This window comes from Aulostomus chinensis, chromosome 22, assembly GCF_037954235.1.
Source record: "Aulostomus chinensis isolate RoL2024-O1b breed Wild chromosome 22, RoL_Achi_v1.0, whole genome shotgun sequence".
NCBI lineage: Eukaryota > Metazoa > Chordata > Actinopteri > Syngnathiformes > Aulostomidae > Aulostomus > Aulostomus chinensis.
The window spans coordinates 6,530,850-6,557,331 of record NC_141341.1 but is presented as its reverse complement, the minus strand read 5'-3'; the positions used below and the strand labels follow the sequence as shown (position 1 = coordinate 6,557,331).

General features: G+C 44.7%; 2 protein-coding genes across 2 annotated transcripts; both read left to right on the top strand.

Annotated features, from left to right (window-relative positions):
- The first annotated feature begins 7 nt into the window (after positions 1 to 7).
- LOC147240516 (ankyrin repeat and IBR domain-containing protein 1-like) lies at positions 8 to 21,471 on the top strand. Its single transcript, XM_086192956.1, has 21 exons — positions 8 to 214; positions 4,768 to 5,094; positions 8,457 to 8,628; positions 8,739 to 8,870; positions 9,281 to 9,475; positions 10,066 to 10,183; positions 10,280 to 10,500; positions 12,050 to 12,138; positions 12,227 to 12,371; positions 12,555 to 12,715; positions 13,173 to 13,261; positions 13,559 to 13,689; positions 13,807 to 13,941; positions 14,022 to 14,108; positions 14,196 to 14,262; positions 14,953 to 15,098; positions 15,978 to 16,156; positions 16,315 to 16,366; positions 16,528 to 16,584; positions 16,751 to 16,874; positions 17,200 to 21,471. The coding sequence occupies exons 2-21, from the start codon at positions 4,907 to 4,909 to the stop codon at positions 18,648 to 18,650; spliced, it is 3,939 nt and encodes a 1,312-aa protein (XP_086049082.1). The 5' UTR covers positions 8 to 214; positions 4,768 to 4,906; the 3' UTR covers positions 18,651 to 21,471.
- A 1,222-nt stretch (positions 21,472 to 22,693) lies between these two features.
- Positions 22,694 to 25,808, top strand: snrpd1 (small nuclear ribonucleoprotein D1 polypeptide). Its single transcript, XM_086193042.1, has 4 exons — positions 22,694 to 22,848; positions 23,398 to 23,474; positions 23,820 to 24,011; positions 25,408 to 25,808. The coding sequence occupies exons 1-4, from the start codon at positions 22,835 to 22,837 to the stop codon at positions 25,482 to 25,484; spliced, it is 360 nt and encodes a 119-aa protein (XP_086049168.1). The 5' UTR covers positions 22,694 to 22,834; the 3' UTR covers positions 25,485 to 25,808.
- The last annotated feature ends 674 nt before the right edge of the window (positions 25,809 to 26,482 follow it).

Genomic DNA, 26,482 nt, shown 5'->3' with positions numbered 1-26,482 from the left:
TTTTCTCTCTGGCAGCAACAACAACATACTGAGCTCTAGTCAGTCTCGCCCCTCTGCTGTCAGCGGAATCATCGTCGTCCCCGCCGGGTCCCGGTGGCAGAGAGGATGGTCCAACGGAAAAGCAGCAGGGGATGAGTGTGACAGCGACGCGATAATGACCCTTGATTCGCGCAAGTTCCCGAATGTGCGACTTGTGATCGAGAGGAACGTTGGTGTAAGTAGCGCGGGTGAGATTTGGTGTCTGGTGGAAGGCAGTTGAAGCTAACGCGCTATGAGGTTTGCTAGCTTCGGTAGCGGCAGCGGGGTAGGCTGCCTTGGGTGTTAACGCTTTCCCACGGCGCCGTTCGTCACAGCTGCGTGGAAACGTAAACACCCAAGGTAAAAGCTGATTTAACAAAAAAAACTTAAAAAGGGCAACATTTCAGGCTAACTGTACACACTCTCTTTATTTCCCCACCGCTGGACTGTTGGTGAACAAAGGAGCTTTAACGGCAGGGGCCGCATGGACAGAAACACGCACACAGAAGTCCACTGCTGTTTGTTTTGTGCTCCATTTCATGCTGACACACTTCTTCTGGGATAACCACACGAGGTCTGACCTGGATATTCCGCGGATACACGGTGACCTAGCTAATTTTGGTTAATACCGAAGTGCTATCGAAGTAAGTTGGACTGGACTCCATTGTGCTGCTGACTCTCCCATAAGAAGTTTTTTTTTTTCTTCCTTCAACGTATCTCTTGATTCTGTCTGTCTGGAGTTTATCAAAAGCTCTTTATTTACTCCAACTTTGACTGAGCCGATTACATGTGATCAGCTGACAGCAATTTTTAATAGCTAATGACATTTTAGTGGGCGTTTTGGATTTGAATTCAGTTGCAGCTGAAGTTACAGAAGCGAGTATTAATGGCTGGGTTGTTTACTGCAAAGCTGTCATACGTGTGTAGTATTACTGAGATACGACACACTCCTGACAGACCTGATAGTATTGATCATTCATTACTCTGACAGAAGTGATCAGCTCCTTCTACATCAACATTCAGGGTCATCTATGTAAGCCATTGTTCAAACAGTCCCAATCAGTGGCGGGTCCTGCATTTTATTTTACGACTATTGGACGGACAGGATAAAGTATTTTCAGGGTTTTTGAAGATTTTGGTTTTTCATCAGTTGTATCGCAGCTTCCCAGAAGCTGTTTTGTTTTTTGTTTTCAACCAGTTCACTCACTTTTATTCAAAACAATGAACCGCTGGTGCAGCAAAGATCGTGCCCAAAAAAAAGAAAAAATCAGAAAAATAGTTGCAGATGACTTTTTCTTCAAATGATTAATTCAATATAATGAGGTTTTACTCTGGTAAAAGCACAAGGAAAGTGGCACACTAAATATAATCATAACATGTGATATCAGGTGATTTCTCATGATTGTGTATTTTTCTTGCTGGTTTTCCTGAACTGTAGAGCACTGTGACCTGAGTTCATGTGAGGAGGAACAACTTGGGTGGAATTCCAGGATTCCTAGATTCAAATTTTTGAGATTTTTGTGCTTGTGTGTCATTAGGTGTCTCCATTGTCCCATTGTGCTAAGAGAGAATGCTATTTGATTTGTAGACCCGTTCTTTGCTGACCTGTACGAGCGTGAATTTCTGTTTCAACCATGATCGTTGACGGCGTTCACGCTGACAGCAATAACAACATTTCAATTAAGGTGTTTGAATTAGTTTCTTAATCATTATTCCTGTTCATATGATTCAAGTCAAAGTAGGATTAAGTTCATTGATGAAATTTACTTTTGCAATTTGACTTGAAACATTTCTCCCGTGTCACAACTGCTACATTTACATTGTTTTCCTGCTAATGATGCTAAATACAGTGCTTGGAACTGAGTCTGTCGCACTTGCTGGAAGCTTGACGGTGCATTGTAAAGCAGTATGACTGATGTACAGTACATGTTGTAAAAAGGCTGCAGAAACTCTGGTAGAACTTCAAAGTGTGATCCAGGAGTGTATGTATCTACACCACACTCTAAAGATCCGGCTAAGATCTTGATTCCCCACGTCTGACTACTGCTTAATCTGCCCTTATTCAGGTTAATGGTGCTGGAACATGTTTACATGCCAGTGTCTTGGTTGATATCAGAACGCTGGCATCCTTGTGAACACAGCCAATGAGCCGTTTCTGGTGTGGATTAAGGCTAATAGGTTAAGTGACACACTAGTTCCGCAGCTTCCCCGTGACCCCTACATGACGTGCAGGCTCAAAGAGCTTTAGCAATATCTGATAATTGCACTGTCACTGCCAAGTGCAAACAGCAAGACTTGTTATCGCTGAAATTCCAAAGTTCCTTCATGTCCAGACTGCCTGTCCTTATTTAGTATGAGAGAGGGACTGGCTGAGATGCAGAGGAGTGAAGTGAACTGGAAGTAAACCAGTGTGCACAAAACAGAGCCATGCAGACAGACTGACCTATTAACTACAGTAACCCTCTGAACACCACCACCTGCAGATATTATCACACACACACACACCTAAAGTCTGCTTAATGTTGCATCGCTGACACAGAACTTCATTGAATGTTTGTGAATATTCTCCATCGCTAACAGCTCCTGTGCTAGCCGTATGTCTCCGTCTGTCAGTGTGTGTGTTTCCCTGTCTGTCACCGCTTAGAAATAGGGGGGCAGAAGAGGGGAGGCAGCCAGCCATGTTATTCAAATGCTCCAGACCCTGGCCAGCCAGCGGCCAACTGTAGCTGGGCTCAAAGAAGCTCTTTGTGAGGGTTAGACAGATGGTCTTAGAATGAAGACTGTAATGATACCCTCAACGGCCCAATACTCACTTAGACACACACACTCGCAGACGCCATCCATTACAGGATGTAATGGTGTGTGTGTGTGTGTGTGTGTGTGTGCACATAGAAGACAAGACAATCTGTGTCTTTTGGAAAGAGTGAGATGTTGGGATGACAAGAGAGGAAATGAAGCAGAACATATTGATAAAGCTGGTGATTATAAGTAAAAAGAAATGGGTTTATTGGGTTCTCTTATCTGGTCCTTTAAAACCACACTGTTATTACCTCTGCCAAAGTCACCCCTCACTGCCTGTCTGGTGGAAAACAACAAGTCCTACTAACAAATTATTGCAATTTTATGCTGGAATATGGGGCGACAAAGAAGCCATTACATTTTAGGGCGGATGCAGGGATCTTTTTTTAAAGTTCAACATTACAAAAAAAAGGTTGTTGTTTTTTTTTTTGTTTAAAAAAAAATTCATTAAGTTTTCTGGAAATTTACATAGACTTGTAAGGAAAAATCAGGCATATACAGAGATAATGTCCATGAATGTGTAGGTTTCAGTGCAGAGCCTGATGATGTTTTGTGTGTGTGGTGATCTTAATTTAATGACATCATTATTAGCGCAAGGAACCTTCAACTGCCATTTATATTCCAGTATATTTAAGATGGGTTGCATAATAGAACATGAAGCAACAGCACTGGCCTTGGGGGAGGTTGGTACTCTCTGAATGCTGCCGTTACACCCGTATCACATTTTGTGTTTTGTATTTATGATAGGAAAAATGTGAGATTCAACCTTAAAATGATACTCTAGTTTTATGACCTGTTGCTGGTAAACTTAACTGTAGCTGTCAAAGCTTCTACTCTCTGGTTTAGAGCTGAGGTTTTCACCATTTGTGTGTGTGTGTGTGTGTGTGTGTGTGTGAGCTCATTAAAAGGCCTGGTTTTTTTTGTTGTTGTTGGTTTTTTTGTGTTGTTGGTTTTTTTGTCACCACTGATGCTGTAAAGTTCTCCCTCATGATGGAAATGTTGGGTCTTATGAAACTACATAAAAAAAAAATTCTTTAGACCTGCTCTATTTGTGAAAGGTCTTTAAAAAAAACTTATGTTGGGATTTAATGCTCTATGAATAAAGAGTGAATTTGATCGAAGGCCTTCGTCGATAATGTTTTGGGGATATTTGCTGTTTTAGGACTTTTTCAGATCCAGAAACAAACAGAGCCGTGTTTTAAGTCTTGAGTAGATGTAAAAGAGCAATCTGAGGCTGCTTTGGCTCAATTGTGGAGTATCTCTGGGACTAAATAACTTTATCATGATCCCAGAGGCATCCAGGAACTTTGTGAAACTAAGTAAACAAGTGGCGGTGAGGTGGCGCCTTATTCCCGGCTTTGTCTGAGGGGAGGCCCTGAGTCCCAGACTTTTCAAACACCCCCAGTTTAGAGCCGGAGAGGCAAAGTGAAACTGGTTTGGTCTCAGCTTATTATTGCTGCATGGTTTAACACACACTCACACTCTTATATCTCCAGCAGCAGACAGGCATGTTAACAGCTTAATATATGCTAATTCTTCACAAACACGACCTGGACTTTGGTCAGCTGTGGTAATATTGACCAGCCCTTTCATCAACTGACTAAAAATCCATGTTTTGGATGCCATTAACCTTCCCCTCACCTGTCCTCCTCATAATTGTCTCTCCAGCTTCTTTCCTCCTGTCCCTCCATTCTCTCGTCTATTTCCGGTGAGATAACATCCTCGCTGCAGCACATCAGCTGATCGATGGATGAACTGATTGATTGAGCTGCTCTGTCTCCCTCTCCCTCCTCGTCGGTCTTCCTCCTTCGTTACTTTCGTGCATCTGTCTTGTTCTATTTATCTCCTTTTTCCTACATTCAGCAACATTTTCATTCCACTCATTCTAATTCTTTCCTTTCCTGTCTTTCCACCTCCTTTTTCCTCTAATCAATCTCTCTATCCTCACAGGGCAGGAAAACACTCAACCATGTTGCTCTAAGTTGTGAGCTGTACTGAACGGGGGAGGAGGAAGAGGAGGAGGAGGGCAGCGGTGTAGGCAGGAATTTGCCACAGATCCCTTGAGGCGGCCCTTCGCAAGCTTGAAGCCATGGGCAACACAGCCACCAAGTTCCGAAAGGCCCTGGTGGGTGGTGACGAGGCCCTGGCGTGGCAGCTGTACGAGGGCAACCCTCAGTTCAGGGACGGTCTGGACCCAAATGCCTCGTATGGAGAGCAGTACCAGCACAACACACCGCTGCACTACGTTTGCCGCCATGCCATGACCCGTCTACTCAGGTATAACCTGCATGGTTTTAGTTCATTCTTAAGGGTTTTGATGCATATTGAATAGAGTTCTTAATGTTGTTAAGCAGTTATCTAATACAGTTACCAGGGCATCTCTGCATGTGAGTCCTATTAAAGTGTGTGTCAATTAGCGGCATGTCAGCGCTGCTTGATTTCTGAGAGCTCCCATGTTAAGGCCGGTAAGCTGGGAACTGTTGGGACGTCAATGCGCCTGTCACATGCACTGGCGAGTCCTGTCTTGGTAGAAGAAATGAAATGTCGACATGTTCCAGACACAGGAAAAGTGCATTAGCACTGAGCAGCAAAACACAATTAGACCCTCACCAAAACTGATTGTGATCTTACAGGAGTTTTGTTTAGCAGAACAGCAAAGTTCAGTGTAATGACTATTTTTTTCCAATGACAATTGTTTCCATAAAAGCCAAATTCTGTGCCGAGCGTCCAGCGTTTTGTTTGTTTTTTTCTGGTTAAGTGGTAAAATGCTGTGTTCCTCAAATCTGACCGCAACATCCAACTTGGCAAACAACAAAAGGGGATGTAGAGCTGAACGTCGGTACTCACCCAGATGTTTTCTCGCTCTCAAAATCTCATGAACTTACTTAGACCGGCTGGTCCGTCTTCTGGTTCGTCCAGAGGAAGTTCTGGACCATGTCCTGATATTTTTGATTTTACTTGTAAATGGAAGTGCAGTGAGAGGGAGAGTCTGCCACCAGCATCGACCAACACTGCATCTTAACAGAATTACTAGCATAGTATTCCTAGTTTCAACTATCATCAGTAACTATACATTTATCTGGAGAACAGAGAACATATCTTACTCTCCCTGTGAAAGTGGGATGGGGATCAAAAACTAGAATCTTTAAAGAACCAACACAGCACTCCAATCGTATCAACTCCTTTTATCAAGGCTGTTGTGTTTTTCTGACAGCTTCTTCTTGCTCATGTGTCTCCACCATGAAAGAGGAATAAATAAAGATCAATGCCATTTAGACTTAGAGGTATTAAACATTTTAAAAACTTTTGTAGACTGACTCTTTTAACATTGAAACTCGATCAGGGATAGACAAAAAATTGGACCGTTGAGTGCAACGGTTGGGAGCATTGATACCAGTCAAATCTGGCCTATTCCCATGATCCCTAGTGTAAACAGGAGTCTTCATTGGCTCAGAGAGGAGCTTTATATTTCCCCGAAGAAAACAATTATTGTCATCAGGATTACTCGTGGCGTGTTGGGCTTTTTAAACAGACAGAATTCATCACAAAAGTTGACTTTTTGAGGCAGAGAGAGGCAGAGAGAAGCAGAACAAGCGATTGAGTTGCGTTATCGGAACTGTAGGATGTAATGTTCTTTACGCTTGACCCCTACTGGCGATGCCTGTGTTCTTTATATCTCGTGTGAGAACTCCTCCCTCCCCAAACTGGAGTGCTAGATTGCTGTAGTGCCACTTGTTGTGACAGTAGTTTCAAGTTGTCCTCCACATGTGAACAAAGCCTCCCTCCTCCTATCGTGATCGTAGAGAGATTGTAGATGAACGCCACTCAGGCCCATTTAAGCTCAAACAAAACAGTCAGAATTAAAACAACATACACGGAGTGAGACACCAGTGTGTCTCTTTACCCCCTGCAGGGATAATCATGCTCCTGGCCACAACCAAGACAGCTGATTCAGTGACTCAATAGCTGTCCTCACCCCCACTCTTCCTCACTCTTGCCCTTTCTTTCCATGATTACAGGGGTGGGTGGGGGCGGGGGTGTCAGAGGAAGCCGTTTGAAAAGGCCAGTCAATTATCTATGCATCTGAGTGTGTGCACACGTGTGTGTTTTTGAGGAGGGAAATGTGACTCCGCAAATGCTTAACGTATCCCAGTCTGTGACTATAACACAGTGAATCAGTCGGTGTGCTATTTGCGTCCCTTCCTACTGACCTATAATGGGCTAGAGAGGCGTGCTGAATGCTGCGCTCTGCTCCTGATAAGAATCAGAGGAAATGCGTCTTTGTTCCAACAACTACGGTGCACAGAGGCAAGCAGATAGACGGCCGAGAAATCTCAGCCAAGATAAATACTTCTGGAGCACAAGCGTGGGTTGATGGATGCTCTGTCTGTTTTTCTGATTATTTTTAACATGCTTCTTATGTATTTGCTTCCTTGTAGGGTTGGATTAGCAAAGTAAACTTATTATTATTATTACTGGGAAAAAAAAGGATGTTGTGCAGAAAGGACGAAGTCTCTTTGGTTGATTTGAAGCAAATAAAGGGTGGGGATGTGTTATCCTAAAATACAACTCACTCTTGGTCATGCAAACACACAGCAGAGTCGTCATCAAACGACTGTATGATAGCAGTTTGTTTTCAGTCAGCTATTAGGACCATCTATCTTGAACCTGGGGCTCTGTGTGTTTATGGAGATGGGGGTGTTGGATTGTAGTTGAGAGGGGAATAATTAGTGATTATTGCGGTGCGGGTGAATTGGCGGTGCACTGTCATTACGGGGAGGCTGCAGGGACTTGACAGGATAAGGAGGTCAAAAGTGGATGAGTAGCGCAGCGGTGGAAGGAAGGGCCGAACAATAAGGAAATATTAAATCTCTCTGTCAAACTGCTGAGGGAACAGTGAAGGAGAGGTTTTACAGCAGTTATTGATGTTTTAAATTAGTGGAGGTCATAGCGTAGAATACTTGTAATGTCTGTTTTTCTTTGTTGTTGAATTTGCATGGCATTTGTTCAAGTGTAATTACAGGGAGGAGACTTTTCTGTCTGGTTTATCATACAGATAACGACAAGAAAACGTGAATGATGGTGACACATGAAAGACGTTAGAAAATAACTGAAAAACAAGTACAGCATACAGAACAAAATAGATGTTTGAGATTGATAGTTTGAAAAAAAATAGGTGAAGGCAAAATAAAAGATCAGAAGGAAAGCTAATCAGTAAATTAGAGAAAGCAGAGGAAACTGTTTGCCAAACAGAGCTGGAAACACAGCCATCAGTGTGTGTGTGTGTGTGTGTGTGTGTGTGTGCGTGTGTGTGTGCGTGTGCTACGCCTGTGTGCTATGCCTGTGTCCGTATCCGCCAGGCTGCATGTCCATTATGTAAAGATGTTAAACAAAAATACCAATAGTCAGTGTTGTTCCTCATCTTCTCTCTACCTTTCTTCCTCCACCAACACATATGTCACAATCAATCTGTCCGCCATCCTTCTGTCAGCTCCACTCATCCATTCAGTGTCTTCTTCCTCCACATCTCTCCTGTGGTCCTCTTTTTTTCTTTTTCGTGGTAACTCTGGCGATTCTTTCTTGTCTACTTCATTTCTGAACTTGTTTTGTCCTTCTCTCCTATTCGCTCTCTGTGGAAGGTCCTTCTTGTTCAGTAAAGAGGGGAACCCCAACAAGCGCAATGTGCACAACGAGACGTGCCTCCATGTGCTGTGCCAAGGCCCACAAATCCTTCTACTGCCAGAGGGGGCGCTGTCACCACGACTGGCCCGTCCCCAGAGGGACGAGCAGCGCCGTGCTGACTGCCTGCAGGTAAAAACACATGGCAAACAAGCAGGGACCTTCCTACATCAAACTTGCCTTGTCATTCTTACAACCTCTCACTATTAATGTCGTGTTTCTGTGGATTTTCCCACTGCAAGATGATTCTGAGCTGGACGGGGGCCCGGCTGGAGGGAGGCCAGTACGAGAAGGCTAATGTCAACGCTACTGACAACCACCACAGCACCTGTCTGCACTATGCCGCCGCAGCAGGCATGAAGAGCTGCGTTGAGGTGAGGGGGGGGGGTATGTAGCATGGGCCAAGGATGAGCCCATTACATTTTGGGGCAGATCCATTTAACGTCGTGGAAAATGGCATTTCTTTTTCTTTGGATCTAGAGTTCTGCGAGTGGCATCTTGTCTGTAAAGACTTTATAGCATTTGAATGATGGAGAACATTCTCTGGAGCCTGATTTTAAACAGGAAGCTGAAGGTTATTATCCTTGATGGGGGGGGATATATTCCTCTGTATTCTATTTGTATGATAAACTATGCACACTCATTACAGATCTTTATTTTTTTTATTCCTCTTTCAGTTGCTTCTCTCCAGTCTCTGGCTTTCCTTCACCTTGATCCAAGGACCGTCCTTTTCTTCTTCTCCTTCCTTTATTCTAATTATTTTCCCTCTCTCCTCTCCTTCTAGCTGCTAATCCAGAGCGAGGCTGATCTTTTTGTCGAGGACGAGGACAAGCTGACGCCATGTGACCATGCCGAGCGGCATCACCACACCGAGCTGGCCCTCAGCCTGGAGTCACAGATGGTTTTCTCCTCCTCCTCCTCAGCTCAGCAGTCAAACACAGACGCGCATGGTGAAGCCAACCTGCTGCAATACAAAGAGGTGAGGCCTCAGTTACGAGCTCTGGCGCTTCCTGCTGACAGGCGTTTTAAAATAATTGTTATCATGTTATCTTCCTTTTATAGTCAGGAAGTCGCAGACTTAGACTGTGCAACTTTTAAATCAGCGACAGGGAATGACCTTCATTTGTGTCCTCTGACTTGGAGGTATTTTATTCATGATGTTGTAGTTCTTAAATGTAATGTTAAAAAAAAAAAACAGGCCAGAATAAATGTATTCCTCTTAGCATTTCATAGCTCCCTGCCATCTTTCTGTGTAACTGTTGAAGTCATCACATCCTGTTACACATTTAGCATCAATCCAATTTTCAAAACTGTTCTGGTTACATATGTCAGGACGTATCTGTTTCACTTTCATGAACATGTTTCCATCTGGTTCCCTTCACTCCCTCAACAATCACTTGTTCCTGTTTTTGTTGTTTTTTTTTCTCCCTTGTTTTTGCAGCTCTTTTCCCTCGTAGTTATAATTTCTTGCCTTTTGACCTTGCCTTCCCTCCCTCTGCTCCACACACTTATCTCTCCCTCATCTCCGTGTGTCCATATTTTTATTTTAACACCTTTCTGTCTTTCTAGCCTTATGAGGGTCTGAAGCTTCAGGACCTGCGCAGGCTGAAGGATATGCTGATCGTGGAGACTGCTGACATGCTGCAAGCTCCCCTCTTCACCGCCGAGGCGCTGCTCAGAGCGCATGGTGTGTGTTTGCTATATTGAGTGACAATGCATCTGTTTAGAATCTGCTAGCGTGTGAGTGTGAATTATTTTGTGTGTGTAACCTCCTCACACTCAGACTGGGACAGAGAGAAACTTCTGGAAGCCTGGATGTCAGATGCTGAAGGCTGCTGCCAGCGTTCAGGCGTAACCATGCCCACCCCACCACCCAGCGGCTGTAACGCCTGGGACACCCTGCCCTCACCACGCACCCCCAGGACGCCTCGCTCACCCCTCACACTTACATTCACCTCCCCCACGGACAGCTGCCTCACACCTGGGGAGGAGGGCTTGGCAACGGTAAGACCCCCAGTGAAGGATAACCTTTCTCTCTCAGGCTCCTGTGAGCACCTGCGTGACGCAAATATCATCTTAAGAGGGGGTACGCAGAGTGTCTGTGTAGACATCCACACTCTCAGAAATGTGTTGCGACGGCACAGACATGTCTCACACACACAGAAGGGCATCGACGCACACACACCAGAAACAATAATCATTTGTGACTGAATGCTTGTGTTACAGTCTATGTTAGATGTCCCATAAGTCCACAAGCCTGTCGGTCGTGGAAGAATCCATCTAAGGTGGATTTCTGCCAGCAGGTTGCTGTTAAAACCGTGATCATCAGATGTGATCACAGTGGATCATCAGGACTGTGTTTTGTCACTTTTTTTGCTCCCATCACTTGTGTCTCATGAATCATAAAATCTTCCCCTGCCAACGACTGGATGGAGTCTGGATTCATTAAAAAAAAAAAAAATTCCAGACACGTTGTAAAAAGTTATTTAAAACAACAAGCAATGCAGCTGCTGTAGACTATAAAAGCAGAGATGGCAGTAAATCTTTACAACAGCTTTTTTTAGGACTTTCTGAGTTGATTCATGTGAAATTTTGCCATGGTGACAGTATGAATGACAATCACAAAGAAACTTCACTTTAAATGTTGACTTTAGAATCTTGCAGTTAATGTTATAGTTGTAATGTTGTGTTTTATTGGAGAAGAGACATTTATTTCATGCCATCAAAATGTAAAAGCTGATACCTGACAAGTTATAACATTTGGGGGGAAAAAAAATCCACAATGTCTGTGTTGGATGAAGAGCATCGTGTTCATTGATGTAACAAGGAGATGGACTAAAGTGATGGAGTCACTGAAATGAAATAACTTGTTATTAAGCTTTCAACTGAAACGCAATTCATCCGCTGATAAAAGCTGCTGATGATACAAGTTTCTTATGTGTTTTTGTTTAAAACAGGTTGATGTTTAGTGGTTTACTAGAACTAGAAGTGCGCGTGGCGAGATCTTCCCTGGCTACCCTTTGACAAATATCCTCAGAAATGGTTATAAAGGTCTTGAGAAATGAATGTAAATGTGTGGATCCGCCCCCAAATTAATAGGTCCTTCCTTGGCTTCCACTCCATCCCTCCTCCACCAAAACTTTATACAAATCTTCTGGTATTTTTGGTGCTATCCAGCTGAAAGAACGAAAACATTCGTAATCTCCTTGTGAAGGTAAAAAAATACATAAATAGATGAACAACTTGACTGATTTTTCCCTTGTTTTGCTCTCTGTCCTTGACTCCTACTTATCTCTTATCTCTCTTCAACTGTTACACTTTCCCGGTGATCAGACCTCAAGCTGTTGCAATCTCGAAAACTTTGTACAGCTAAAGCAGGCTTATTGTATTTTGCAAGACAAAGTGTGAAAAAATGTGGATAAAAAGGTCTGAGGTTCAATGTGATCCAGTGCACACAATAAAATGAAGATGGTACTGCAAATGTAATTTAGTCGGCGCTTAGCCACCCTGTTACTCAGATGACATCTGAAGAGCGTGTTGTGTCGCCCTGCAGTGTGGAATCTGTCTGTGCTCCATCTCCGTCTTTGAGGACCCGGTGGACATGTCCTGTGGCCACGAGTTCTGCAGAGCGTGCTGGGAGGGGTACAGACCCGTGTCAATGTTATTTTGCACATTTCAGTATGTTTAGAAGCTTCTGGTACAATTTTCTTGTGCACGTTTTTGGTCTCAGGTTCCTCAATGTGAAGATTCAGGAGGGTGACGCCCACAATATCTTCTGTCCAGCTTATGAGTGCTACCAGCTGGTGCCGGTGCACGTGATAGAGAGTGTGGTTTCTAGAGAGATGGACCAGCGCTACCTTCAGTTTGACATTAAGGTAACAATTCCTTTTATTTTCTAATTATGTTTGTTTTCTTTGTTTTGTTTCTTGTTGTCATCAACTAATGGCCTCTGCTCTTTCCGTTCCCTTCTGTGTTCTGTTCTCATGTCTCCACTTTAATATCCTTTGTCATCTATCCCTGTCACCTCCTTTTTGTTCTCATTCATCTCTCTGTTCCAGGCCTTTGTGGAGAATAATCCAGCCATCCGTTGGTGTCCCGCAGCACGCTGTGAGCGGGCAGTGCGCCTCACCCGACCGGGCCCAGGAGACAGTGACCCACACAGCTTCCCCCTGCTGCCCTCCCCAGCTGTCGACTGTGGCAAAGGACACCTCTTCTGCTGGTAAACTCTGGGAATTAGTAGCTCAGTACCCATGAAGTTGTGGTCCTGGCACAGCCATAAACTCGAGCTGAACAGTATGCTGTCACAGATTCAGTTTGATCTGTATCGTTAATGTCCATTCACAAAGATGCTCCAGAAGCTTGGATCTCAATACTACTCTCATTTAATAAATTGATTAAATTAATAACTTTTCTCCTCGTGGCTATTGAAATATTTACTCCTGATATTTATCGTGTATCTTTTGCAACCTAAATTCTTTGCAAGCCTGGTTGATTGACGTTTGAGAAGTGTGTGAGGAAAAAAAATGTATACACAAGAACATTTCATGAATGTGGCGCATTGTGTTTTGGTGGGTTGTTTTTGTGACCCCCTTTCTTACCCGAAAACAGCAACTTCTTGTTGTCTCTGATGTATGTTACTTGACTCAGTTCTGCGTTCTCCTCCTCTTCATCTGCAGGGAGTGCCTTGGTGAGGCCCACGAGCCATGTGACTGTCAGATGTGGAGGAACTGGCTCCAGAAAGTCACAGAGATGAAGCCTGAGGAGTGTAAGTCTGCCCAGTGTTTTGTTTTGTTTTGGTGGGTTGTTTTTTTTGCCTTTCCAGGATTTTCCAGCACTACCAGGAATGATTTCGGCTGGCGCTGTGCTCAGCTGGAACCACAGTGAGACTGCAAACAGCAGCTGTCAGAGCGTCTCACCAGGACGTGTCTCATTTATGCTCATAATGGAGTGGCAGGTGCCAAATGTGTGTAGTGAAGGGTGTTTCCACCAGGCAGTGAGATGATGCTCGTGTGTGTGTGTGTGTGTGTGTGTGTGTGTGTGTGCGCGCGTGCGCTCTACGTAGTGGCAGGAGTGAGCGAGGCCTATGAGGATGCTGCTAACTGCCTGTGGCTGTTGACCAACTCCAAGCCATGTGCCAACTGCAAGTCACCCATTCAGAAGAATGAGGGCTGCAACCATATGCAGTGTGCCAAGGTAAACACATTCATCATATCCTCGTAGCTGTGTCATCCTGTCAAGATGCGAAAAGGAAACACTCTCAGTCTGACTATGAACAACTTGACATTTTTATCCTGTTTCTCCATCTTTCAGTGCAAGTATGATTTCTGCTGGATCTGTTTGGAGGAGTGGAAGAAGCACAGCTCATCGACAGGAGGCTACTATCGCTGTACTCGCTACGAGGTCATCCAACAGCTAGAGGAGCAGTCAAAGGAGATGACTGTGGAGGTAGGAACGCACCTGCTCTGACACACTCACAGGTGACACATCAGATGATATTCTGTGTTCACAGTGGATTTTACTTACAGGCAGAAAAGAAGCACAAGAGCTTTCAGGAGCTGGACCGCTTCATGCACTACTACACTCGCTTCAAGAACCATGAACACAGCTATAAGGTAACGCGTGTAGATCTCATCCCTACACATCCCTAACAGTATTATCCTTGAGTCGCTGATGTGCATTTATGTCTCTCTGTTTGTTAGTTGGAGCAAAAACTGCTGAAAACTGCTAAAGAGAAGATGGAGCAGCTGAGCAGGGCCTTCATTAGCCGTAAGTTATTTGTCAAGTCAAGTCAGTTTTGTTTGTATTGAGCCAAAACACAACAAAAGTTGTCTCATGACACTTGACGAGTAGAGCAGATCCAGCACCGCACTCCCTCAGTGAATGGTTGAGAGAAACAAATTGCACTTTAACCTTAAAAACTAAGCTTTCTTTATTTTTAGCACGGCTCTTCAGGAAAGACGGTGTACGAGGTCTCTTGTCTGCTCAGTTGGTTGACTGGCTATTGGATGGGCTCTTGTTTGAACAAAATTCTCATTGGTGGGACAAATGCAACTGTTTCTTTCATGAGGACCAAAGTGTGTCTTTATAGCCTACCAGAATGAACCCATTATTTTTGGGGTAGGGAGGAGCATCTGCAGAACTTGCAATCATGTGCTACTTTGCCAGTTGCACACCATGTTTTTTAGGAAATTACACTCTGGGACTCTTCTCTGGTATTGCCTTCTAAATCCTGTTGACGTGGAACAAACATTACTTCAGGACTTCTAGAAATCACTTTAATTTCTTAGGAGGTTGTTTTCAATATTAGTCATATCTACCGTGTCTGCCAAAGTGCACTTCAAATTATCACCATATTTCACATTAGATAGAATTCGTGTAATGCCATTAGTCCTCCTGAGGTTCACTGTCTGTGGGAGACACCCACCGCATTGTAGTTTACTTTTTGTGTGTGTTCAGGTGAAGGCACTCCTCCCGACACGCGGTTCATCGAGGATGGCGTGTGCGAGCTGCTGAAGACGCGGCGCGTGCTGAAGTGCTCTTACCCATACGGCTTTTTCCTGCAGCAAGGCAGTACCCAGAAAGAAATATTTGAGCTCATGCAGGTAATCTAAAAAAAAAAAGTCTGACCTGCTTTGATCCCATGCAAGAGTAAGACTGTCCTCATTAAACCTCCAAGATGGTTGAAATAAACACAGTGCTATTAGAGTTTAATAGAGATGATTCTGGGAGAGCTATCAAGCTATATTTAGACACATTATATGATACTAACATAAAATATTCAATGGGAATGCACCGATTGATCGGCGGGTGACCGGAATTGGCTAATTTTTACGTGATCGGCCATAACTGACGACCGGCCGTTCAGACAGAGAGATGCCGACTTTTTTTTTTTTTTTTTTGCCGGTCAAATTCTCTCAAGCGCCACCTGAACAACAGCGTGCAGCATTAGAAGCACACGTGTTGCCAACTTTCACGCTAAATCTGGTAAATCCACTGCCGTCCTCAGCGAGATGCGGGTGCTACCGTAAGCCCCTCCTCCATTCAGAAGCACTCACAGGCGGTCAGTCTCACTCACAGAAGTGTCACAGAGCAGCCCCTGCTGCAGTCAGAGACCCACACCACTGAATCGCACGTGCGAGGCTGCTACATTCAGATGGCAAATTATGCAAATTAGGTCATGATGTCATTTAGCAACTTCTAGCATGTTGGCAACACTACACATTTATTCGTACACACCTCGCAAATTAAAGTGGTTAGAAAAAATGAAATTGGAAACAGCTAAAATCTGTATCGGCAGCTCAAACTCCACGGAAATCAGAATCTGCCCAAAAAATGGCGTGCATCCCTAATATTCAGTGTGGCAGGTCGTAGCAGAAGTCCACGTTGAGGGTTGTTGATAAACGTGCCACTTAGCTGGAGCTCCAAAACCTCTTTCAAAGATGACTTTTAAGGAAATGAGTGCTGTCTTCATGTTCTGCCAGACGGACTTGGAGATGGTTGTGGAGGATCTGGCCCAGAAGGTCAACCGTCCATACCTTAGGACGCCGTGCCACAAGATAATCAGTGCAGCTCGCCTGGTCCAGCAGAAGAGGCAGGAGTTCCTGGCATCAGTGGCACGTGGCGTTGCTCCCAATGACTCTCCTGAGCTTCCCCGCAGGAAGTATGGACTCAGAAACACACGGCACCTTCTCAAATTAAGGCTTTTCTATAGTAAATGCTTGTGTTCACAAAGTAACGTTGGAGGAGTCTCTGTCATGGATTAAGTTGAAAGTGCCTGGTTGTAAACTGCATTGATTGAAAGTATGCTTTTTTTACCAGTTACCCTGGAGGATCATGGGACTGGGAGTACCTGGGCTTTGCCTCCCCTGAGGTGAACAGAAACTCCTCATCTCACACTTTACACTTGATAATTAATTATTTAATTTGTTTTTCTGCTATATAGTTTTGGTATTGCCCCTCCCAAACCTGCACATAGTGACCTGATTAATGATTGACAGCCCAGCCGCTGACAGTTTGCTTGTGTGTGTTAAGATGGGGAGTCGCCACTCTGTGCTGGGAGCAGGAGAGCAGAGGGAGAGGCAGTCACAGGTAACTCGCAGAATCACTTTTTATCTTTGATTTCTGGCATTGGTGTGAATGCATGAGCTAATTATTTTTTTGGGGGTGTGCCTGCTAGATACAAAAGAGACTTTTAACACTGCTTCAGTGAGCATTGGACCTTTCATATCCTAACTTGAAGGGACGGCTCTTGCAGGATTATGCTGACATCCAGTACCGGCGAAGACACAGGCCACGGCGCAGGGGAGATATGCTGAGTCTGCACAACCTTAGAAGCAGCAGCAACACACCAGAGACCAGCCGGAGGAGCGACAACACAGGTCTGGACGACCTTTGTGATGTACAAAGAGATTTTATTACAAGAAATATACAAAATGTTCTTTTCAAAGTTAGCACAAGATGTAACATTCTCGACAGGAAGTCAGTGTAACCCTTGGACAAACCACTCAAAACTATTCTCACATCTCTTATTAGACAGAACATTTACCACCATTTAATAAATTTTACTGCCCATGGAACCATGACTATTTTTGAATGTGATCTGGCTTTACTTGTCCATTGATCAGCTCTGATCCATCACAAAGAGGAACTGATCTCAGGGTGTTGTGAAGTCAGTTTTTTTTTTTTTGTTGTTCTGTGATCCAGAAGGTCCAGAGAGGAGCGAGGGCCGCAGAAGAGGACTGGGCTCCCTGGATGATGATGACCCAAACATCCTGTTGGCCATCCAGCTGTCACTCCAGGAGTCCCGCAGAGAGCGAGGCCTGGAGGGGGCATTGGAAGGAAGGGTGGAGCTGGAGCGGGAACTGGCAAGAGTACAGGAGAGGAGGCAGAGTCTGGCAGGAGATCTTGGTGACATCGCGTTGCACTCCCTAAACCCAGATGGTCCTCCAGGAGCCAGAGGCTCTTCCTTTCCCACTTCTCTCCTAGATCCTCCTCGCCCCCCTAACAGGACTGATTCCACGTCCCAACCCTCCATGTCTAACTCAATACCCCTCCCTCCGCCACCTCCCTCCCTCAGTGCAGAGCTGCTGGAGCTGGGAGACAGCCTTATGAAACTAGGGAACATAACCACTCCTTATGACTTAGACACACACACACAAGAGCAGCTGTGCTCCCACAACACATACAACCATGGTGCTCTCACGGCCCCCTACTCCCTGGAACCTGCCTACAGCGACTGCAGCCATAGACAAGACCTGAGTGCACTGACCACCCCATATGTGCTCGACCATATCACCATCACAGATCCTCGCTATGACAACAAAGAGCATAATTACTGCCATACAAGCACTTATTTGGCTGAGGCTGAACACTCCGCCTCCTGTGCACTTGAACGCACCCAAAACCCCTCCCATCCCAGCTCATATACCCGGGAACACGCCGCCACCACCACAAAGCCAGAAAGCTCTTACAACCCTTGCCCAGAACACAGTAGCTCTTACACTCCAGAACGTCCCAAGTCCGACCCTCAGCCCCCCGCCCAGTTGTGCCTCCCTTCTCCTGACCTCGAGCCAGAGCTGCTGCTTTCACCAGTAATCCCCCCGGGGGGCCCTTTCACCCCCAGCGATCCTCAGAGTTTAGAACCCCTGGACCCAACAACCAGTGCCCAGCTGCTGGACAACATCATGGCCTGGTTTAACCACAACATAAACCCCCAAAACAACCCTCAGAGTCTGGCCCTCATCCCCTCCCCACCCACTACAGAAACCGACTCCTCCCCTGACACACAACCTGAGACTGAGTCAGAAATGACCAGGGACATAACACCTGCCCTGGTCTGGCAGCCCCTGGAGGGCGAGCCAGAGGCGGACAGGTGGTCTGCGAGTCCCTGTCTAGTTCCGGAGGGTGCTGCGGGCCAGAACAGACCCGACACTCTGGAGCTAGGAAACAGAGCAGCTGGCGAAGATGATGTGGACGCCGGGTGTGTGGCTGATCTGTCGCTGGACGAAGCACACACACACCCCTGCTCACACCCTCAACACGGGAACAGTCCCGCACACACTGCCCCGGCTGCTGAGAGAGACTTGGACCTTGTGCTCCAGTTAGAGGGGCAGCCGTCGCCTGAGGAGTGGGAGGAGCAAGTACATTTAGTGTGAAGGTATAATGTAGAGAGAGAGAGAGAGAAGGTTGAGCCAAGTAAGGAAATGTAGAGCTAGAGAGAGGTGGATGAACCTGGAAAAAGAATTAAGACTGAGGGAAATGTTTAAGTTATTATAGTGATGCCTCATTAAAAGATGGAGGGGGGCGGGATGAGGGTTTACTGTATTATATTGTATTTCAAGAGGGTGGAGCTTAAGCCCTTTGTCCAGAAAAGATGTCATAAGCAGTTTAATTTCTTAAAAGTGCTTTTGTCTGCTGTGAAAACAGACACCTTATCCTCTGAAAACAAGCGTTTAAAACAGAGTGCATCGATGGAAAGCTACTGATATCATTACACATCAAATGCTGCACATGTTTTTTGTTTCCTTATTTAATTTATTCCCCGCCACTTGTATTTGTCCTCTCAGTTCGTTCAGGGTGAAGTCTTGGTGCTGATCACGCTTAAACCCGAGCAGCCCACACTTTATCCACACACACACTGACCCGCCCACGAGGTCCGAGAGCCAAATATCATAACTGTACCCTTGGAGCTCATTCAGCGTACTGTACAATCAGAGGGCCTGATTCTACTCTTTGGACCTTCATGCACACTGTGCCTGCTTTCGAGAGCCGTCCCCCCCCCCCCCCATTGCTGAAAAGTAAAGACGTTACATCTGTCTGCCAGTAAGCGTCACACGAGTGCTTGTAGGATTTTATGACCGTTTCCATTCTTTTTATAACGGCGGAGGAATACCTCTGTACAGGGAGGTCAGAGCTGCGCCCTCAGACCTGCTCAAAGGCACGCTTGTTCTCTGTGGGAATCGAACCCTCTCTATTTCCTGCTCACTGCATCACCCTGCTCCAATTACTGCTCTGCCTTTATCAGAGATTAGCTTCCATTCCTAAGTGCCATCCTTATTACTGTATTTTAAAATGCTTTTGACCCATTTTTCACAACAGAATTTCATAATAAAACTCCAGATGGGAATTTCAGCTCCGCGCAGCGTAAATCGGATCAGAGCATCACAGTATTGTTTGTATGTGTGAATTAATTTAACGGTTGTGTCTTAAAACTGTCATCTTATTTATTGGATATATTACTGTTCATGTAGAGCGTGCTATACAGAGCCCAACAATCATCCAGTCTGAGTATCGATTGTCTTCGTACGTAACTGCACTCGTTTATTTAAGGAGAAAAGCTTGCAAGCGCCTGTGACATTGATTCGGTGGTCTGGGCTCCTGCTTGAGCTGAGGAGGAAGAATGTGATTCAGTGCTTTGCACTTTTTTGTGGTTAAAATCCAGAATATAGCACTCACTGTTGTGAAGACTGAGCCAAATCCATTTCAAAATGCTGTAACTGGAAACTCTCCTGAAAACTGGAGGGTTTTTATAAGCGCATCGTTTGTTTTTTGATCATATCTATTCCACTACTGATGGCTAGTGCAGCGTGCTGTTCATAGACGGGCTGTTTTTGTTTTTTTTATTTTGTTTTTTTTTTTAACTGTAATTTATTCTTTTGTATTTCCTTCTTACACAGATGAAATTTCTTTCATTTGAGACCAGAGTTGTCAAGTCTGTGTGCCTTTTCTGTTTCACATTTGTTGCTATTTATTAATGTCACTACTTTTTAAACATGCTAATTAAAGTTGCTAATGAAAGTTGATGAAGAACACGCCGCTGTTGCTGTACACCGAGGTTCTTGATCCCAGTCCTGGAAAAGCAGAAAAGCAATGTCATTTAAGTGCTTTAAAGCAACCTGAAGAACATTGATCAGCTCCCAGTACAAGACTTTTCCTCTCTAATTAAGCACTGGAGTGTTCAAATGTAGCTCTGATGTAGCACTCTGAACCCTGGTCATCAACCTGCCTCGATCTCAAAACTATGGTTGCCCAACTGTGATGTTTACACAAGAATCTTACACGAAGCTGTTGTGCTGAGATATAACTTGGTGCTTCACGTACCGTGGCCTTCTTTAAATAGTCGCCTGAGTAATTTTTTTTTTTTTTTTGTTGCGAGTTTTTCAGAAAACACCAAATACTGGAGACAAAACTATCGTAGGGATTTGGTTTTGGCAACAACAATAAAAAGGCGAAAAAAGACTTGGGCAATTATTTTAAGAAGGTGACGATATCAGAACGGTTTAAAGAGACTTGGTTTGCCAAAATGATGTACAAAGATCCTGTCAAGAACGAAATTAGGAATGTTTTTCCCTTTACAGAAGCCGCCAGCTGTACCGATGGCGATAGACGGCCGCTTCTATTTTCTGATTTCGAGGTTTGAGTTGTGTTTCATATTAGCACACGGACACATGAAGTGAAACATTTACTAAAGGTGACGTGGTCTGGAGATTTAAGGAGTGACGGACACTTTCCTGTCCGTACATGAATACTGTGAAGATGACACATCGTGCTGGGATGTGACGGTGCAGCCTGCACTATTTTCAGACTTTTCTGGGTTAAGAGGACTGTACATGTGTGCGTAGGTTGCATGGTGCGGCAAGATTCAGCGCTGAGTCTGTGGTCTGTTTTGCACGAGCATGCTGATAACGTGTTGCACTAATTCAGTGCGGTCAGGCAAGATGAGGACAACTGATGTGCACCACTTTTATTTCTTTTTTTTTGGGGGGGGGGGTGTTTCCTTGATTTGTTGTGTCATAGGAAAGTTCCTGTGCAGTTTTGTATTTGACACATTTCTATTTTAACAATTTTCCTCAACCCACACATTCAGAGTTCATGAAAAGAAATTGCACTCGCAGATTATACTTGATACATTCCCGGTCGTCCATAAGAGAGGCTTGATTTGTGGCTAAAAATGTAAATGGAAGTGTCAGTGCAAAGTTTACTCTCAATAAAAACAGCTGAAAGAGTTTTGCTCTGGTGATTCCCAAAAGAAAGAATCTGCTTCCTGACTTGTTGCTGGTAAAATATCTGGAGACTCGTCTGTTCCATGTTGAGAGTGTACGGAGACCTGGAGCGGCCGTAGAGAGGAGAAAAATCGTCTCTGCTCACAGAAAAATGTATCTCGTTCCCTCGATTTCTTTCTCTCAGGATAAAGTCTTAGTTCGTATTCTGAAACTAGTTGTACAGAGTCTTGTGGCCTCAAAATAATTGAACTGAGGGAACAAGTTTTATCTTGAGGCCTCAAGATATTCCTATTAAATTTAAAAACCTCTCCACCGTCCTGGTCTCTGTTAGACTACTCTTGACTGGGAATATGAAACGAGGTTTAATTTCATGGGTACAGACTGTCTGAAAAGTCCATTCTTATTTTTCTCACCACACTGGTGCTGCATACTGGATCAAGACTGGTTCCAGAACTCTTGTGACATCACAGACCCTCGTAGGCCCCCTTGAACAGAGATTTGCAGCAAATACAGAAACTCTCAGCAGAAGCATTTGAGAACCACTGTTTGTAACAAACTCGCCACAAAATAGCTTTTGGAATAAATGCCATGATTTAAGAGAGAACTCATTCAAATTAGTCACCAAAATGTGTTTTTGATCAAAAGAAAATGTGAGATAAATGCATCGACTGAGTGCCAGAGACATAATGCAGTTTCTCTTAATCTGTTGTGGATTGAGGATTTTTTTTCTGCAACGGTGAATCTGAATTGTGATTATCTGTAAAAAAAAAAAAATTAATTAATTAATATTAATTATATTTTGCTGCAAGAGAGTGCTTTTCAATATTCAGAAATGGAGAAATGAAGCCCCAATAGTCCCCTAGTTCAGATTTCTCCATATTAGTACAAAATTTCATCTCCAAAAAAAACAACAAGAAAATAAGTGGAATGAAAAAAACAAGCAGTCAAGCAAACACGTAATGACAAAACAAAACAGAACACAAATTCTATCAATTTACTTTGAAAAATGGTGTTTTCCCCATTTTCTCTGTCTGTACCTCCCGAAATGTGTTCGCTTTAAGTATCCGTTGAACCATCTTTAGCTGCCACAGCGCACAGAAAACAAATTCGCGTTCGCATCCGTTGTGAACACACAGTTCGAGAGAAATCCTGGCGTATTGGAGCTGTTCATCCTCCCACGCACAGGTGGCGCTGTGCCCGACGAGCCCTCTTTACTCTTGATGACGTCTCTCCGGCGCCATCCAAACGTACGTACGACGACACCGGCCTGTGGCTTCACTTCAGCGCCGTAATTTTTCTCTTCGGTGAAGGATTTGTCTTCAGAGTCCATCACCACCATGAAACTCGTCAGGTGAGTGCGTGTGAAATGCATCGATTTATCGATTGTGATAATTTTAGACGAGGGGAAACATGGCGGCGACGCTGGATGGATTCAGATGTGATCGGGGAGAAGGAGGTGAGGCGGGAAGCGGTGCCTGAAATGAATGGAGGCTGTGCTGAGATACAATGGCTAAGCTAGGTAGCTCGATAAGAAACAAGCAACAGTTTAGTAATGATTTGAGTTGATAAGCTACTCGTGTTACTGCTCAGCGCCCCAAGCACCGACTCGGAATGTCCACGTTTCCAGCTTCAAGTCGTTCCACAGTTTACTGTTGGTGTTGTAGCTCTGCTCTGGAAGCAGCGTTAGCTTACGTGATCGTCTTTTAACATCGGGCAAACTCAAGTGCTCGAACTCGAAGCTTTTCGTCCACCTGCTGTCTCATTCTTTCTCGGTTACGGGGCTCTGCAGGATTTGGCTCGCCTTTGTTTTGGTGGGTTGGGCTAACTGGCTAACATAGCCGGAAACTAACAGTGAAGCGGACCTGTTCACCCCGTAACCTCGTTCGCTGTTCGTTTACAGGTTTTTGATGAAGCTCAGCCATGAGACGGTCACCATCGAGTTGAAGAACGGCACCCAGGTCCATGGCACCATCACGGGTAAGAACCAGAACCGCTCAGGCAGCGTGTTGTGCTCCAGTTTAGATTTGTTACGACCAAAAACTACTGAAATGTTGGAATTACGGGTGACATTCTACTCAAACATATTTATTTATCTGCCGAAAAGACAGTTTGTGTTGGAATGATAAATTATCCTCCAGTGTGTAGCATTCAGTGTAACACTTCCATGAGGAAGGGTTCCAAAATAAACTCGTCTGCCTGTCCATGCTTGTACAAATGTCCCTGGAGAGGGCGGACCAGTCCACCATCCACCAGCTGATGCGAAATTTGCTTTTGTGTTGTTTTTGTTTCCTTCATCCATTTTGCACTTTTCGTCCCGTACAGGTGTCGATGTGAGCATGAACACCCACCTGAAGGCTGTGAAAATGACCCTGAAAAACAGGGACCCTACTCAGCTGGAGTCTCTGAGTATCCGCGGCAACAATATCCGTTATTTTATCCTGCCCGACAGCCTCCCGTTGGACACGTTGCTGGTGGACATTGAGCCAAAGATCAAGTCCAAAAAGAGGGAAGCAGGTGAGACAATTCTAAATTCTTGGAGCGCATCAGTGCTGATATGTCTTGAGTACCTTGGCATGTTATATCTTCTGGAATATGTGTGTGTTGGACTCTATAGTTGTTTACGTGTCAACCGTTATCCAGTCTGTACCTCTTATTGTTCTTAAGTTTTGGTGAGAACAGTTTGCATCTCATACCCTAAGGCCATGGTGGGCAGTGTGAACCACCCAATGTGCTCACAGGTTCTTACTTCCGATTCTCCTTTGCTTTTCAGTTTTCACTCAGAATGTAGTGTTACTGGCACTTCAGTTATCTTGACTCAGTAACACTAAGAAATCCTAACATGGAGGCTTCGGGTGTTTGTTGTATGCGCTACAAATGTGAGGTTGCATTGCTACGAACCCCAGTGACAGCGTGGGTGCAGAAGGGTGTCTTCAGGGTGTCTGTGCAGAAGAAATTCTTCCTTGCACCGCACGTTCATCACTTTTAAACCGTCAAAAAAATAATCGGTTGGCCTGGTCAACATGTGGCACCGTTTCGGTGTCGCAGAGGAGCGAGGCGTGTCCAGTCCCTCCAGTGTTCAGTGCTGGTAAAAAAAAAAAAAAAAGTTCAAATTTCTGGTAAAAATAAAGAACCATCCTGACAGAGTGAAATTCAATTGATTGGTTAAAGAAAAGGGGAGGGTGTTTCCTTTGATGTGACCGGTTGAGTTTATTTTGTAGAAAAGGAAATCTGCCTGTTGTGTGCCAGCAGTAGCGTGCAAGGACATCTAAAGCCTGATTTATGCTTCTGCGTCGTGGCGACGCCGTACCTACGCCGTCAACGCAGACCCCTACGCCGTAGCCCGACGAGCACCTCCAAAAAATCCTGACGCGTAGTGACGTGAACGTCAACGGACTGTGATTGGTCCGCTCACACGACGTTTCCGGTTCAGCACAACAACACCGCTATTTTTTAAGTTTCTGTGGTGAGAGCAACACCCAAAAATAAAAATGGACCAAGCCGAAGAAAGAGTTATCGAGGAGGTTCGCAAGTATGACCACCTTTACAACTTCCATTGTTGTCTCTGTCTCTGACCCATGTGCTATGACCGGAAGAAAACTAAGGAATTCGACAAGAGTCCCCCAAAACCATACGAAGATAAAGCCACACCCCTCTAGTGGCTTGGCGGTGAATTACAGAGCAACGCGTTCCCTCGACGCAGAACTATAAATGCACAATGACGACGTAGGGGCGACGGCGTCGCCACGACGCAGAAGCATAAATCAGGCTTAAATGTCTGTTGCATGAACGCCTTGATGCTCAAGATCCAGAGGGAGCAGGAACACACCCACACGTGCTAGTCGCTGCACAAATCCCACACTCGCGGTGAAGTTTGACGGATGTTGCTGACTGTCACTTGTCTGTCCCGCAGTGGCTGGACGGGGGCGAGGCAGAGGACGAGGGCGTGGAAGAGGAAGGGGGCGAGGCCGCGGGGGACCCAGGAGATGATCGCCTGGCCGGAGTGTCGCGCCTCACTGTTTTGTACAGGATTTTTTTCTTTTTTTCTTTCTTTTTTTATGCCCTGGAATGCTCTGTGAATTTCCATGCATCTTTCTTTGTTTCCCTAATTTTGTACATTAAAATGCTCCTCGCCAAGAGGATACACCTGACTGTGTCACCGAAGCGTTGATGGCAAGGTTCTGGGCTCTGTCTCTGTCAGGTGTGAATACTTTTTCATTAAAGTTTTTGAGAAATGCAACAAGCTAAAAATCATTGACATGTTTTTACAAGACGAGGTTTGAAACACTGAGTGAAAGTAGCGGCTTTGTCGTATGGGAATTTTAAAACTGTGGGGAGGTCCAACACATGAAGTCGCCTCATGAGAGGTTGATATCATTTAAAGGGACGGTTACGTGCCTGGACTCTCACAAGCTCGACAACGGCAACGATTCTCTCAAGTGTTGATCCATGCAAACCCGTAAATAACTTTTCTTGGAATTCAAGAGTTGACAGGGTTTTTGTTGTTGTTGTTGCTTAGCCTTTCAAATATTAACTTTTTAACAGAACTGTACCTGTGACCCGTGTGTTAGTGCTGAGAATCATCAACTAACAAACCGTAGGAGCTGAACAGGTGCCGTCCTGAAGATCGTTACGTTCACAGATATCTCGACCTGAGTATTTCCTTGGTTTTACATCTATAATGGCCGAGCTCACTTCCAGTACAGATGAATGTTTTCTTGTTGAAGGAAATCCTTTTTTTTCTTTTTTTTTTACAACTTTATCATTCACGAGATCATTTGTCACCCAAGTGGTTTTATTCCATTAGCATTGGTGCTACATTTAAAGTAGTTGCTAATGTGTTAAAACCACGAAACCTTAAATGAAAGCCTTCCCTGGAGAAGCCATTTGAGAAAGGCATTTATTTAGAAGGACACTAGAATGATTAAAGTAACAAAAACATAAGCAGAAGTGAAGTTTGACTTTACGAAGTTACAACATAATCTGAC